The sequence below is a fragment of the Salvelinus fontinalis genome, chromosome 31 (assembly GCF_029448725.1).
Source record: "Salvelinus fontinalis isolate EN_2023a chromosome 31, ASM2944872v1, whole genome shotgun sequence".
NCBI classification, from domain to species: domain Eukaryota; kingdom Metazoa; phylum Chordata; class Actinopteri; order Salmoniformes; family Salmonidae; genus Salvelinus; species Salvelinus fontinalis.
This window is the reverse complement of record NC_074695.1, coordinates 2,329,475-2,347,071: the sequence shown is the minus strand read 5'-3', so window position 1 is coordinate 2,347,071 and position 17,597 is coordinate 2,329,475. Positions and strand designations below refer to the sequence as shown.

Here is a 17,597-nt window from a genome sequence, read left to right as displayed (position 1 = left end):
TAGGATGTGTAGATGTGTAGATGGGGTTGTAGGATGTGTAGATGTGTAGATGTGTAGATGGGGTTGTAGGACGTGTAGATAGGGTTGTAGGATGTGTAGATGGGGTTGTTGGATGTGTAAATGGGGTTGGAGGACGTGTAGATGGGGTTGGAGGACGTGTAGATGGGGTTGGAGGACGTGTAGATGGGGTTGTAGGACGTGTAGATGGGGTTGTAGGATGTGTAGATGGGGTTGTAGGATGTGTAGATGGGGTTCTAGGATGTGTAGACGTGTAGATGGGGTTGTAGTTGTAGTCAGGGTGTGGGGGTGTGAAATGGTTTTGACTGCACCTGAAACAGAAACACACAGAGAAAACAAATACAAAAAGGAAACGTTAATACTATTTCTCTGTGTGTGTGCATGTGCGTGCATGTATCTACCTTTACTTGAGGATGTTGTTGAGTCTGTACTGGTAGTATTGGTAGTTGTCCTGGCAGTCCTCCCAGGGGTTAAAGGTCATGTCCTCCTCCTTCTCTACAAACGTTTCCCAGACAGACAAGAAGTCAGACGGCTTCATCATCCTAATCCTCACACCCAGTGACGCCAGGCACCGCAGCCCCACCTAGCACACAGAGACACAAACACACACACACACAGCACGCACATGTACTGTATGAGAGAGAGTGAGTCTATTTTGGTATTTGGTATTTTATTAGGATCCCCATTAGCTGTTGCAAAAGCAGCAGCTACTCTTCCTGGGGTCCACACAAAACATGAAACATGACATAATACAGAACATTAATAGACAAGAACAGCTCAAGGACAGAACTACATACATTTTCAAAAAGGCACACCTCCATATCAATACATACACACAAACTATCTAGGTCCAATAGGGGAGAGGTGTTGTGCCGCGAGGTGTTGCTTTATCTGTTTGTTGAAACCAGGTTTGCTGTTCGTTTGAACAATATGAGATTGAAGGAAGTTCCATGAAATAAGGGCTATATATAATATGGTACGCTTACTTGAATATGTTCTGGATTTGGGGACTGTGAAAAGACCCCTGGTGGCATGTCTGGTGGGGTAAGTGTGTGTGTCAGAGCTGTGTGTAAGTTGACTATGCAAACAATTTGGGATTTTCAACACATTAATGTTTCTCATAAAAAGAAGAAGTGATGCAGTCAGTCTCTCCTCAACTCCTAGCCAAGTCAGACTGGCATGTATAGTATTTATAAGCGGTTTGATATTCAAGGTTTTTTACATGATGTATCTAGCATTGAATGGAATAGAATGGAATTAATCCCTGATGTTGAACGCATTCCAGGATGTATGCAATAGGCCCCTTTTAAAACATTCAGGATTAAGGGCAGAGAGAACCCTTGGTTTACTAAGGAACAAAAATCATAAGGGAACTAAATGCTATGTGGGCTAAAGCAAGAGGGACTGGTTTGGCAGATGATTGGATGGCTTTTAAACTTCTTCCAAATATGGGTGTGGCTATGATCCGTAAATTGAAAGCAGACCACTACCTGAAATCTACTTCACATCCATCCAAATTTTGGCAAGTAGTGAAGGGTTTGGAGTGCAGAAAAGATACACAGCTTCCTAAACAATTGTTGGTCGACACACAGATTGTAACTGAGAGAACCTCCATTCTGAAAGCCTTGAATCAGCATTTTTTAGATGCAGGCAGTTTATTTGAAAAGGTCAAAGGTATAATTGAGCCCCCTATAAATTTACCTGACACCCCTGTGCACTCCTTCACCAGGTTCTCCTTTTCATCCTTCGCTGTTTCAGAAGTGTGTAAAGCCCTGAAAGAAATTGATTTAAATAAATTCCCTGTCCCTGATGAACTAGACCCTCCTACACCTAGCTGCAGACATCATGGCTCCCCCCTTAACATGTATTTTTAACTTGATGTTAAGGAAATCCCCAAGTTATGGAAATCTGCTTTTGTACTGCCTCTCCTGAAAGGTGGAGATCCTTCGCTACTTGACAACTATCGACCCATATCAACGCTGTCTGTACTGTCTAAGGTACTGGAGTCCTTAGTTAGTAGGCAGCTGAAGACCTACTTCCAAGAAAACAACATCTTAAATGGAATCAGGTTTTAGGTCTGGCCACAGCACTGTTTCAGCAACATTGAAGGTTTTAAATGACATCCACTGTGCTCTTGATAAGAAGTTACATTGTGTGTCTGTCTTTATTGATTTGTCGAAGGCTTTTGACACCGTGGACCATGCTGTGTTAGTGCAAAGGTTAAAATGTTGTGGAATTACTGGTCATGCTCTAGATTGGTTTATAAATTACCTATCAAATCGTACACAATGTGTAATGGCGGATGGTCGTAAATCTGAGTCCATAGAGGTGTGCTCAGGTGTGCCGCAAGGTTCTACTTTGGGCCCACTGTTGTTCATTTTGTATATCAACAACATTGGGGATCTTAATGAAACAGCGGATGTTATATCAACAACATTGAGGATCTTATTGAAACAGCAGATGTTAATTTTTATGCAAACGATACTGTTCTTTATTCAAGTGGTAGTAGTTTATCTTTAGCTTTTGAAAATGCCCAAAGAGCATTTAACATCATACAACAGAATCTGTATGATTTAAAGCTGATTCTAAATTCAGGTAAAACAAAATGCATGCTATTTCAAATGCCAGGCATGTTACAAATCAGGTCATTGCTACATTGGCTGGACATACTATAGAGCAAGTTAAAGTGTACAATTATTTGGGTGTGTGGGTTGATGACAAGCTGAGCTTCACTGTGCATGTAGAGAACTTGATAATGAAGCTCAAGCTGAAGATAGGATTTTATTACTGGCATAAGGCTTGTTTTTCTTTTGAGGCCAGGAAGGAGCTGGTACGATGTACATTACTGTCGGTTTTAGATTTTAGTGATGTTATATATATGCACTTGATTCAGTGTATCATGCAGCCCTCAGGTTCATTACAAATCAGAAACGTCTAACACATCATTGTGATCTCTACAGCGCTATTGGCTGGTCGTCATTGACCTTGCGTAGGCTTAAACACTGGTATACACTGATTTATAAGGCCATATTGGGTAAAATGCCATTTTATCTCTATTCTTTATTAGTCAGGTCAGTAAATAAATAAAAATGACGGTCCCATTCTGATTTGCTTCTAACAGTACCAAAAATTAGAACAGGTCCTGGTAGAAATAGTTTAAGTTACTCAGCACCGTGGTCCTGGAATTCTCTCCTGAACATTTTAAAATGTGATGATCTAGTTTCGTTGGTGGAGTTTAAACACTTGATTGATGTACATATCATATAAGAGTGTAATTGTTTTTAGGCCAGCTGTTTTTAGTCAAGATGTTTGTGTTTTTAATATGTAATTGTTGTACTGCATGTGTGTCTATAGTTTTGTTTAATGTTGTGTTAGTGTATGTAAGTTGGTGTGTCTGAAACGTTGTTCTCCCTGCTGCTATTGGACCAGGTCTCTATTGGAAAAGAGATATTATCTCAATGAGAAAAAAGCTATATAAATAAAGATAAAATAAAAAAATAAGAAATATCATCCCTCTGATTACAATGAAGAGCAAGACCTGCCGCTCTGCTGCCCATCTCTGTGTGTGTGGGAGGGGGATTGGCACCTCTATCTCAGGCTCCTCCCACAGGAAGAGGCGGGACATGAGGAGGTAGAGGCGGAGCTTCTTTCTCTGTCTGAGGACATCGGCCATCTTGGTGAGGCAGGCTGCACAGGGACTGGAAGATACGTACCACCTGACCTCGTATTCCTGGGAGGAGTCATAGTGGGGGAGGACCTGTGAGCGAGAAGGGGAGAATATGTGTCATAGAGTTGGTACGAGGGTACACCTAGAGGGGGAATATGTGTCATAGAGTTGGTAGGAGGGTACATCTAGAGGGGGAATATGTGTCATAGAGTTGGTAGGAGGGTACACCTAGAGGGGGAATATGTGTCATAGAGTTGGTAGGAGGGTACACCTAGAGGGGGAATATGTGTCATAGAGTTGGTACGACGGTACACCTAGAGGGGGAATATGTGTCATAGAGTTGGTACGAGGGTACACCTAGAGGGGGAATATGTGTCATAGAGTTGGTACGACGGTACACCTAGAGGGGGAATATGTGTCATAGAGTTGGTATGAGGGTACACCTAGAGGGGGAATATGTGTCATAGAGTTGGTACGAGGGTACACCTAGAGGGGGAATATGTGTCATAGAGTTGGTACGAGGGTACATCTAGAGGGGGAATATGTGTCATAGAGTTGGTACGAGGGTACACCTAGAGGGGGAATCTATGTCCTTTTCACTTCTTTGACAGAATGGGCAGCACCATTGAGGGCTTTCTCCATTGTCAAGTAGTCAATTTCGTGAGAAAAGGTCCATACCGCCGTGTTGGAGTGTGTTTAGTCTGAACAGGTATCAAGCCAAGGTTGTTGATTTATGGCTATCTCCTGTTTGCTCAGGAGTATTATTCATTGGCTGACCCCTCCTGCTGACCTGGATGGAATTCTGTGATATCTGTGAACCCAGTTGACTACTTCAATATGGAGAAAGCCCTCAATGGTGCATCCCACACTAAAACTGGCTTGATGGTGCGTCCTGCGATAAAACAGCCATTGATCCAAGTGAGCCCTCCATCCAACTTTATGTTGTTACCCGTGTGAAGAAGGCCGTCTCTACGTGTGCGGTGGCGTGTTCGTCCTCCATGTATCCCTGTAGTGGATCAGTGGCGCCCTCCGGAGTCTCCACTCGGTAACATAGCAAAGTCTTATTACGACCAGATGAATACTCAACGTTCCGGAATTGGAACTTAAAGTAGAACGGACTCATCTGCTCCCTGTGGGGAGAAGGGAGAGGGAGGGAGAGAAAAAGAAGGAGATAAAGAGAGAGAGGATAAGCTAAAGGTGGCGACCTGCTGGTTGAGGTCAAATAAGCCTCCAAGCCGAATATTCCCTGCCATGACCCGGATTTGAAACAGGGTTGCTGCAGCCACAACACAGAGTACTAACTGGTGCAAACAGAGGAGATGATCATGGACTTCAGGAAACAGCAGAGGGAGCACCCCCTATCCACATCAAAGAGACAGCAGTGGAGAAGGTGGAAAGTTCCTCGGCGTATACATCACTGACAAACTAAAATGGTCCACCCACAAAGACAGTGTGGTGAAGAAGGCGCAACAGCGCCTCTTCAACCTCAGGAGGCTGGAGAAATTCGGCTTGTCACCAAAAACACTCACAAACTTGTACAGATGCCCAATCGAGAGCATCCTGTCGGGCTGTATCACCGCCTGGTACGGCAACTGCTCTGCCCACAACCGTAAGGCTCTCCAGAGGATAGTGAGGTCTGCACAGCGCATCACCGGGGGCAAACTACCTGCTCTCCAGGACACCTACAGCACCCAATCTCACAGGAAGGCCAATAAGCTCATCAAGGAAATCAACTACTCGGGCCACTGTCTGTTCACACCGCTACCATCCAGAAGGCGAGGTCAGTAAAGGTGCATCAATGCTGGGACTGGGAGACTGAAAAACAGCTTCTATCTCAAGGTCATCACACTGCTGAACAGCAATCACTAACTCAGAGAGGCTGCTGCCTACATTGAGACCCAATCACTGGCCACTTTAACAAATGGATCACTAGTCACTTTATACAATGCACTCTAAATAATGCAACTTTAATAATGTTTGCATATCTTACATATCACATGTATATACTGTATTTTATACCATCTATTGCACCTTGTCTATGCCGCTCAGCCATCGCTCATCCATATACTTACATGTACATATTCTCATTCACCCCTTTAGGTTTGTGTGTATTAGGTAGTTGTTGGGGAATTGTTAGATTACTTGTTAGATATTACTGCACTGTTGGAACTAGAAGCACAAGCATTTCGCTACACTCGCATTAACATCTGCTAACCATGTGTTTGTGACCAATAACATTTGATTTGATAACTACTAAAGGATCACAGCACTCTACTGGAGGACATGGCTAACACAGAGTTCCAAACCCTAACAGTATCCCTTACCCTCTTTTGATTAAACCCTGAAAATATAAATGTTATAAATGAAGCCCTCAGGGCCTCAGAGTTAGTGGTAGTGCCCAGGGAGAGAGGTAAGGGGTGTATTGGGACCGGCTGTCATGGTAACAGTCACTGCTAATGAATGAAATCAAATCAAATTTTATTTGTCACATGCGCCGAATACAACAGGTGTAGACCTTACCGTGAAATGCTTACTTACAAGCCCTTAAACTTCTTATGGCTGGGTTAAGTAGCTTGGAAGAATAAGGTGTCCAGAGAAAACTGCCTGCTACTCATTCCCAGAAGCTAAGATATGCATATTATTAGTAGATTTGGATAGAAAACACTCTGAAGTTTCTAAAACTGCTTGAATGATGTCTGTGAGTATAACAGAACTCATATTGCAGGCAAAAACCTGGAAATAAAATCCAACCAGGAAGTTGGAAATCTGAGGTTTGTAGTTTTTCAACTCATCGCCTATTGAATATACAGGGGATATTGGTCATATTGCACTTCCTAAGGCTTCCACTAGATGTCAACAGTCTTTAGAACCTTGTTTGATGCTTCTACTGTGAAGGAGGGGGGAAAGAGGGCTCTTTGAGTCAGGGGTCTGGCAGAGTGCCATGAGCTGACCACGCGCTTTCACGTGAGAGTTAGCTTGCGTTCCATTTCATTTCTGAAGACAAAGGAATTCTCCGGTTGAAACATTACTGAAGATTTATGATAAAAACATCCTAAAAATGGATTCTATATATCGTTTGACATGTTTCTACCGACTGTAACGGAACTTTTTGACTTTTCGTCTGCTCCTAGTGAACGCGCTTCGTGAGTTTGGATTTTTTTACCAAACGCGCTAACAAACGGAGCTATTTGGACATAAATGATGGACATTATCGAACAAAATAAACATTTATTGTGGAACTGGGATTCCTGGGAGTGCATTCTGATGAAGATCATCAAAGGTAAGTGAATATTTATAATGTTATTTCTCACTTCTGTTGACTGTACAATATGGCTAATATCTTTTAGCTTGTTTGGGCTCTGAGCGCCGTACTCAGATTATTGCATGGTTTGCTTTTTCCGTAAAGCTTTTTTGAAATCTGACACAGCGGTTGCATTAAGGAGAAGTATATCTAAAGTTCCATGTGTAACACTTGTATTTTCATCAACATTTATGATGAGTATTTCTGTAAATTGATGTGGCTCTCTGCAAAAAAATCACATACACGTATTGTGTAACATGAAGTCCTATGAGTGTCATCTGATGAAGATTATCAAAGGTTAGTGATTAATTCTATATTTTTTCTGATTTTTGTGACTCCTCTCTTTGGCTGGAAAAATGGCTGTGTTTTTCTGTGACTTGGCTCTGAACTAACATACTCGTTTGTGGTGCTTTCGCCGAAAAGCCTATTTGAAATCGGACACTGTGGTGGGATTAACAAGAAGTGTATCTTTAAAATGGTGTGAAATAATTGTATGTTTGAGGAATTTTAATTATGAGATTTCTGTTGTTTGAATTTGGCGCCCTGCACTTTCACTGGCTGTTGTCATATCAATCCCGTTAGCGGGATCTCAGCCCTAAGTTAACTTCTTGATGCTAGGGGTCAGATTTTTTTATAAAAAAAAAAAATTATGTTCCCAAGTTAAACGGACTATTTCTCAGGCCCAGATCGTAGAATATGCATATCATTTACAGATTAGGATAGAAAACACTCCAAAGTTTCCAAAACTGTCAAAATATTGTCTGTGAGTATAACAATACTGATTTTGCAGGCGAAAACCTGAGGAAATCTAACCCGGAAGTGATTTTTTTGATTTTTTTATCTGTGTTTCATTGCCCGTCCCTCTTCCATTTAAAGGGGTATCAACCAGATTCCTTTTCCAATGGCTTCCTCAGGCTGTGACCAGGCTTTAGACATAGTTTCAGGCTTTTATTTTGAAAAATGAGCGAGATTTTTCAAAAGTAGTCAGGTGTCCTTTGATTAGTTCCTTCGCGCGAGAGGGGTAGCTCTCAATTTTTTTTCTCTCTTTTATTGAATAGGTTACGGTCCGGTTGAAATATTATCGATTATGTTTGTTAAAAACAACCTGAGGATTGATTATAAAAAACATTTGACATGTTTCTACGAACATTACGGATACTTTTTGGAATTTTCGTCGAACGGAACGAAGCTGTGGTTTTCTGAACATAACGCGCAACCCAAACAGCGTTTTTTTGTTATAAAACTAATATTTATCGAACAAAAACAACATTTATTGTGTAACTGGGAGTCTCGTGAGTGCAAACATCCGAAGATTATCAAAGGTAAGCGATTAATTGTATTGCTTTTCTGACTTTCGTGACCATGCTAATTTGGGGCTAGCTGTTCTAGCATTTATTGAAACACTCACAAAAACTTGGATTGCTTTCGCTGTAAAGCATATTTTCAAAATATGAGACGATAGGTGGATTAACAACAAGCTAAGCTGTGTTTTGGTATATTTCACTTGTGATTCCATGATTATAAATATTTTTAGTAATATTTTTGAATCTGATACGTCTGTGAATTTTCTTCTGCCTTTCAGCACAGGAACGAGGCTGTAGTTTTCTGAACATAACGCGCAACCCAAATGGCGTGCAATTCAGCAGTTGTTTAGGAAAATAATCTGTGCGCAGAGAGGTTAAACTCATCGCCTATTCAATTCACTGTAATATATGGATCTGTTTGCACTTCCTACGCCTTCCACTAGATGTCAACAGTCTGTAAAATGCTGAATGAAGCCTATACTGTGATGTGGGACCGGATGGGAGGTGTTTGAGTCAGTGGTCTGGCAGATTGCCAGTTCTTGGTCATGTGCATTCCTCATGATATCACCATGCGTTCCATTACTTATAGAGACTGAAAAGAATTCTCCGGTGGAACCTTATTGGATATAAATGATAACAACATCCTGAAGATTGATTCTCTACTAAGTTTGACCAGTTTATTCGACTTGTAATATAACTTTTTGAAGTTTTCGTCCGACGTTTGCCTGCATCTGCGCGAGCGTTTGGACACGTGTATTACTATTGGAATATTATTGGAATATGTTCCGCATTGCGTCCAACAACAATATTGACGAATATGCTGATTCGGTGAGCGAGTTCATTAGGAAGTGCATTGACGATGTCGTACCCACAGCAACGATTAAAACATTCCCAAACCAGAAACCGTGGATTGACGGCAGCATTCGCGTGAAACTGAAAGCGCGAACCACTGCTTTTAACCAGGGCAAGATGACCGGAAGCATGACCGAATACAAACAGTGTAGCTATTCTCTCCGCAAGGCAATCAAACAGGCTAAGTCCCAGTACAGAGACAAAATCGAGTCGCAATTCAACAGCTCAGACACAAGAGGTATGTGGCGGGGTCTACAGTCAATCACGGATTACAAAAAGAAAACCAGCCCCGTCGCGGACCAGGATGTCTTGCTCCCAGACAGGCTAAACAACTTTTTTGCCCGCTTTGAGGACAATACAGTGCCACTGACACGGCCCCCTACCAAAACCTGCGGGCTCTCCTTCACTGCAGCCGAGGTGAGTAAAACATTTAAACGTGTTAACCCTCGCAAGGCTGCAGGCCCAGACGGCATTCCCAGCCGCGTCCTCAGAGCATGCGCAGACCAGCTGGCTGGTGTGTTTACGGACATATTCAATCAATCCTTATCCCAGTCTGCTGTTCCCACATGCTTCAAGAGGGCCACCATTGTTCCTGTTCCCAAGAAAGCTAAGGTAACTGAGCTAAACGACTACCGCCCCGTAGCACTCACTTCCGTCATCATGAAGTGCTTTGAGAGACTAGTCAAGGACCATATCACCTCCACCCTACCGGACACCCTAGACCCACTCCAATTTGCTTACCGACCCAATAGGTCCACAGACGACGCAATCGCAACCACACTGCACACTGCCCTAACCCATCTGGACAAGAGGAATACCCATGTGAGAATGCTGTTCATCGATTACAGCTCAGCATTTAACACCATAGTACCCTCCAAACTCGTCATCAAGCTCGAGACCCTGGGTCTCGACCCCGCCCTGTGCAACTGGGTCCTGGACTTCCTGACGGGCCGCCCCCAGGTGGTGAGGGTAGGTAACAACATCTCCACCCCGCTGATCCTCAACACTGGGGCCCCACAAGGGTGCGTTCTGAGCCCTCTCCTGTACTCCCTGTTCACCCACGACTGCGTGGCCATGCACGCCTCCAACTCAATCATCAAGTTTGCGGATGACACTACAGTGGTAGGCTTGATTACCAACAACGACGAGGCGGCCTACAGGGAGGAGGTGAGGGCCCTCGGAGTGTGGTGTCAGGAAAATAACCTCACACTCAACGTCAACAAAACAAAGGAGATGATTGTGGACTTCAGGAAACAGCAGAGGGAGCACCCCCCTATCCACATTGACGGGTCAGTAGTGGAGAAGGTGGAAAGTTTTAAGTTCCTCGGTGTACACATCACGGACAAACTGAATTGGTCCACCCACACAGACAACGTCGTGAAGAAGGCGCAGCAGCGCCTCTTCAACCTCAGGAGGCTGAAGAAATTCGGCTTGTCACCAAAAGCACTCACAAACTTCTACAGATGCACAATCGAGAGCATCCTGTCGGGCTGTATCACCGCCTGGTACGGCAACTGCTCCGCCCACAACCGTAAGGCTCTCCAGAGGGTAGTGAGGTCTGCAGAACGCATCACCGGGGGCAAACTACCTGCCCTCCAGGACACCTACACCACCCGATGTCACAGGAAGGCCATAAAGATCATCAAGGACAACAACCACCCAAGCCACTGCCTGTTCACCCCGCTATCATCCAGAAGGCGAGGTCAGTACAGGTGCATCAAAGCAGGGACCGAGAGACTGAAAAACAGCTTCTATCTCAAGGCCATCAGACTGTTAAACAGCCACCACTAACATTTAGCGGCCGCTGCCAACATACTGACTCAACTCCAGCCACTTTAAAAATGGGAATTGATGGAAACTATGTAAAAATGTACCACTAGCCACTTTAAACAATGCCACTTAATATAATGTTTACATACCCTACATTACCCATCTCATATGTATATACTGTACTCTATATCATCTACTGCATCTTGCCATCTTTATGTAATACATGTACCACTAGCCACTTTAAACTATGCCACTTTATGTTTACATACCCTACAGTACTCATCTCATATGTATATACCGTACTCTATACCATCTACTGCATCTTGCCTATGCCGTTCTGTACCACCACTCATTCATATATCTTTATGTACATATTCTTTATCCCTTTACACTTGTGTGTGTATAAGGTAGTAGTTGTGGAATTGTTAGGTTAGATTACTTGTTGGTTATTACTGCATTGTCGGAACTAGAAGCACAAGCATTTCGCTACACTCGCATTAACATCTGCTAACCATGTGTATGTGACTAATAAAATTTGATTTGATTTGATTTGATTTGCTAGCAAAAGTAGCTAATTGGACATAAGTAATGGACATTATCGAACAAAACAACAATTTATTGTGGAACTAGGATTCCTGGCAGTGCATTCTGATGAAGATAATCAAAGGTAAGGAAATATTCATGATGTAGTTTCGTATTTCTGTTGATGTGTGCTTTTTACGTAAAGTTTTTTTTTCGGTTGCATTAAGTACAAGTGTATCTTTAATTCTGTGTAAAACATGTATCTTTCATCAAAGTTTATGATGAGTATTTCTGTTATTTGACGTGGCTCTCTGCAATTACTCCGGATATTTTGGAGGCATTTCTGAACATGGCGCCAATGTAAACCGAGATTTGTGGATATAAATATGCACATTATCGAACAAAACATAAATGTATTGTGTAAAATCATGTCCTATGAGTGTCATCTGATGAAGATCATCAAAGGTTAGTGATTCATTTTATCTCTATTTCTGCGTTTTGTGACTGCTATCTTTTGCTGGGAAAATGGCTGTGTTTTTCTGTGTCTATGTATTGAGCTAACATAATTGTTTGGTGTGCTTTCCCCGTAAATCCTTTTTGAAATCAGGATTTTTGATTTTTATAGTAATATATTTGAATTTGGCGTCCTACATTTTTTCTGGATTTTTCCCAGAGAAGTTAACAAGAAGTTAAGCTTTATTTTGATGTATTACACTTGTGATTTAACGAAAGTTAAATATTTATAATTCTGTAGTTTGAATTTCGCTCTTTGCAATTTCATCGGATGTTGTCGAGGTGTCCCGCTAGCGGCATGCCTTTCCCAAAGATTAATGAGGGCAAACTTAAATCCGGTTTACCTCATTTCTACCAGCATGTTAAATGTGCAACCAAAGGGAAAACAACTCTAGACCACCTTTACTCCACACACAGAGACGCGTACAAATCTCTCCCTCGTCCTCCATTTGTCAAATCTGACCATCATTCTATCCTCCTGATTCCTGCTTACAAGCAAAAACTAAAGCAGGAAGCACCAGTGACTTGGTCAATAAAAAAGTGGTCAGATGAAGCAGATGCTAAACTACAGGACTGTTTTGCTAGCACAGACTGGAATATGTTCCGGGATTCTTCCAATGGCATCGAGGAATACACCACATCAGTCACTGGCTTCATCAATAAGTACATTGATGATTTCATCCCCACGGTGACTGTACGTAGATACCCCAACCAGAAGCTATGGATTACAGGCAACATCCGCACTGAGCTAAAGGGCAGAGTTGCCGCTTTCAAGGAGCGGGACTCTAACCCGGAAGCTTATAAGAAATCCTGCTATGCCCTCCGACAAATCATCAAACAGGCAAAATGTCAATACTGGACTAAGATTGAATCATACTACACCGGCTCCGACGCTCGTCGGATGTGGCAGGGCTTGCAAACTATTACAGACTACAAAGGGAAGCACAGCCGCGAGCTGCCCAGTGACAAGAGCCTACCAGATGAGCTAAATTACTTCTATGCTCGCTTCGAGGCAAGTAACACTGAAACATGCATGAGAACATCAGCTATTCTGGACGACTGTGTGATCACGCTCTCCGCAGACGATGTGAGTAAGATCTTTAACCTCTTGGCAAACGGATGCCTTTAACGGGATCATTTTCGTAAACAACCGCTGAATTGCAGAGCGCCAAATTCAAAGAAAATACTAAAAAATATGTATTTTCATGAAATCACAAGTGAAATATACCAAAACACAGCTTAGCTTGTTGTTAATCCACATATCGTGTCAGATTTTGAAAATATGCTTTACAGCGAAAGCAATCCAAGCGTTTGTGAGTTTATCGATCACTAGACAAAACATTACGAACAGCTAGCAGCAATGTAGATTGGTCACGAAAGTCAGAAAAGCAATCAAATGAATCGCTTACCTTTGATGATCTTCGGATGTTTGCACTCACGAGACTCCCAGTTACACAATAAATGTTCCTTTTGTTTGATAAATATTAATTTTATATCCAAAAACCTCCATTTGGTTGGTGCGTTATGTTCAGAAATCAACAGGCTCGTCAACAGACAAATTCCAAATAGTATCCGTAAAGTTCGTAGAAACATGTCAAACGTTTTTTATAATCAATCCTCAGGTTGTTTTTAACATAAATAATCGATAATATTTCAACCGGACGGTAAACTATTCAATACAATAGATAAAGAAAATGTCGAGCTACAACTTTCGCGCGCATGAACTAATCGAAGGACTTACAGCTATCCACTGACGCGTTTTGATAAATCTCTCTAATTTTTCATAATAAAAGCTTGAAACTATGTTCACCACCTGTGGAAGCCATTGGGAAAGGAATCTGGTTGATATCCCTTTAAATGGAGGATAGGCAGGCAATGGAACAGGGGTTTTCAAAATAAGAGGGACTTCCGGGTTGGTTTTCTTCAGGTTTTTGCCTGCAAAATCAGTTCTGTTATACTCACAGACAATATTTTGACAGTTTTGGAAACTTTAGAGTGTTTTCTATCCTAATCTGTCAATTATATGCATATTCTAGCATCTGGACCTGAGAAATAGTCCATTTACCTTGGGAACGTTATTTTTCCAAACATAAAAATTCTGCCCCCTAGCTGAAAGAAGATAACTAACTTGCCTAGTTAAATAAAGGTTACACCAAGAGCATAACATTTCTGCACACTAATTTTCTAATTCTTGTCTAACCAATACCCAAACAGAGATTAAGTGAAAATAAAAATCTCATTGATTTATCAAGACCAGTCCCCATGCTTGCCTCAGAGCAGCGCGAAACGGTGCTAAAATAGTTGTAGGCTTTTGCTTCTAACTTCAATTTGCTCTTTAAATAAATAACACTGACACCATTTTTAACAGCACATTACTCAACACTAGTGAGACTCATTTCAACTATGGTAGGCCTACAGCATATCGAGAGAAAAAAAATTCAATGACGTGAGGATTGGAGAACTCTAAATTAATATCTAAGTGGCATTTTCTGTTAGATATTCTCAGCCCTAAGGGGCTTTTATATAATTTTAAATTAATTAATAATAACAATAATAATCGCTTTGCTGAAAAAGTAACGATATTTTGGAGATTTCGTTTTCATTTAACATCGACCAGCCTCAGAATTCTCACTTCCTGTTTGGATTTGTTCTCAGGTTTTTGCCTGCCATATGAGTTCTGTTATACTCACAGACATCATTCAAACAGTTTTAGAAACTTCCGAGTGTTCCAATAGTAATAATAATATGCATATATTAGCATCTGGGACAGAGTATGAGGCAGTTCACTATGGGCACGCAATTCATCCAAAAGTGAAAATGCTGCCCCCTATATCAAAGAAGTTAATCCAGCCGCTGTGTCAGATTTCAAAAAGGCTTTACGGCGAAAGCACACCATGCGATTATCTGAGGACAGCGCCCCGCATACAAAACCATGAAAAACATATTTCAACCAGGCAGGTGCGACACGAAAGTCAGAAATAGCGATATAATAAATGCCTTACCTTTGATGATCTTCTTCTGTTGGCACTCCAAAAGGTCCCAGTTACATCACAAATGGTCCTTTGATCGATAATGTCCTTCTTTATATCCATAAAAACTCAGTTTAGCTGGCGCGCTTCAGTCAATAATCCCCCCAGTTTCCCTCCATCAAAATGCATACCAAACGTTACCAATACACTTTTCCAAACAAGTCAAACAATGTTTATAATCAAACCTTAGGTACCCTAATACGTAAATAAACGATACAATTTAAGACAAAGAATCGTTATTGTCTTTACCGGAGAAAATACCAAGCACTTGGAAACACTACAGCCAAAATGGGAGCCACCTAGACAAACTACAATTTCAGGCTCATTTTTCCAAAAACCAGCCTGAAACTCTTTCTAAAGACTGTTGACATCTAGTGGAAGCCCTAGGAACTGCAATATAGGAGGATTTCGCCTTATAATAAAAGTGACAGCCATTGAAAACAGTGGTAGGCTGATTTTTTGGGGGGGTTGGGGTGGTTTGTCCTCGAGTTTTCACCTGCCATATCAGTTCTGTTATACTCACAGACATTATTTTAACAGTTTTAGAAACTTTAGAATGTTTTCTATACAAATCTAATTATATGCATATCCTAGCTTCTGGGCCTGAGTAACAGGCAGTTTACTCTGGGCATGCTTTTCATCCGGACGTCAAAATACTGCCCCCTATCCCAAACAAGTTAAAGTCCCCGGCCACTAGGAGCCCCGCCTCTGGATTAGCGTTTTCCTTTTTGCTTAAGGCCTTAATACCATTCATGAATGTGGTCTTAGAGCCAACATCGGTTTGTGGTGGTAAATAGACAGCTACGAAGAATATAGATGAAAACTCTCTTGGTAAACAGTGTGGTCTACTGCTAATCATGAGATACTCTACCTCAGGCGAGCAAAACCTCGAGACTTCCTAAGATTTCGTGCACCAGCTATTGTTTACAAATATACATAGACCGCCACCCCTTGTTTTACCAGAGGCTGCTGTTCTATCCTGCCGAAAAAGCGTAAAATCCGCCAGCTGTATGTTATTCATGTCGTCGTTCTGTTGTTAGGATATAGGTGATCGTAGTTTATCTATTTTATATTCCATTGATTGTACATTGGCTAATCGGACCGATAGTAAAGGGAGATTACACACTCTCCGTCGGATCCTTACAAGGCACCCAGACCTTCGTCCTCGATATCTCCGTCTCTTTCTCCTACGAATGACGGGGATGAAGGCCTTGTCTGGCGTCTGAAGTAAATCCTTCACGTACGACTCGTTGAAGAAAAAGTATTCCTCCAGTACGGGGTGAGTAACCGCTGTCCTGATACCTAGAAGCTCTTTTCGGTCATAAGACACGGTGGCTAAAACACACAATAGCACAATTGGTTAGGGGATCAGAAACGACAACCATCTCCTCTGGCCATCTCCTCCGGCGCCATCTCTGGAGAGACCTGAAAATAGCTGTGCAGCGACGCCCCATCCAACCTGACAGAGCTTAAGAGGATCTGCAGAGAAGAATGGGAGAAACTTCCCAAATACAGGTGTGCCTAGCTTGTAGTGTCATACCCAAGAAGAATTGTGGCTGTAATCACTGCCAAATGTGCTTCAATGAAGTACTGAGTAAAGCATCTGAATACTTATGTAAATGTGTATAAAGTGATGAGAGAGACATGAAACAAACCCCCAGAGAAAGTATATCTGCCTATGTGTGTGTTAGTGAGAAAGAGAGTGCAAAAGAGATTTGTGTGTTGTTGGTGTGTGTTTGGTGAATGTGTTTACCCAGTGACGATCTCCCATGGTGGCAGCTCGATGGTTTCAAACTCTCCATTTGCCGCTTCTCCTTCTGCTACCTCTGTTATCTCCTTCGTTCCACCTGTCTTCTCTCCGCCTCCCTCCTCCTTCCTCACCTCCCCTGGTTGGTGTTGGTATCCTGTCTTCACAACTTGGTATCCTGTCTTCACAACTTGGTATCCTGTCTTCACAACTTGGTATCCTGTCTTCAACACTTTCTCCTTCTCCCGCTCCTCCTCCTGCTCCTCCTGCTCCTTCTCCGGTGGTTTGCTCTCTCCTTTCTTCTCCCTCTTCTTCACTGAAAGCCAGCCTGGGTTGTTGTCAGCCATGACTCTGTGTTTCAGCGTCTGTAATCAAGTGAATTTCAGTTAGAGGGAGACGTGCGCTGTCTGACTTATATAAATATTATTGTGTGTGTGCATTTTGGATGAGACAGTTAGGTGACACCCCCTTTTTCCATGCCTGGCTATTAACAGAAGACTCTAAAGGGGGATGTCAGTAGTGGAATTAATTTACGAATTGTCAGACACACGCACACACAGTGCTATTCTATGTCAGGCTTTTAGGACTGTCAGCAGGCCAGCAACAGGCAAGTTATTAATAACACTACCCGTAGCTGTGTGTGTCTGTGACCAGGGCTCTTTTCCTTCCAGATCTAAAGCCCTTATCACTACATCAAGGTCACACAAACAGACACACATAAACACGTACCCACACAAACACAGAAGGTGTAGAGTGTGCATCTGTGGACAAACAATCAAATCTGTACAGCAATCTGGGGACAGAGTCTGGGGGAGGGGAGGAATGGTGTGTGTGTAGACAATAAAATCTGTACAGCAATCTGGGGACAGAGTCT

General features: G+C 42.3%; 1 protein-coding gene across 1 annotated transcript; it reads right to left on the bottom strand.

Annotated features, from left to right (window-relative positions):
• Nucleotides 1-421: 421 nt before the first annotated feature.
• On the bottom strand, nucleotides 422-17,139 carry LOC129829337 (probable C->U-editing enzyme APOBEC-2). The gene is made up of 4 exons (XM_055891006.1): nucleotides 16,730-17,139; nucleotides 4,635-4,815; nucleotides 3,605-3,775; nucleotides 422-601 (listed from the first exon to the last, which is right to left on the bottom strand). The coding sequence occupies exons 1-4, from the start codon at nucleotides 17,068-17,070 to the stop codon at nucleotides 422-424; spliced, it is 873 nt and encodes a 290-aa protein (XP_055746981.1). The 5' UTR covers nucleotides 17,071-17,139.
• Between the last annotated feature and the right edge of the window lie 458 nt (nucleotides 17,140-17,597).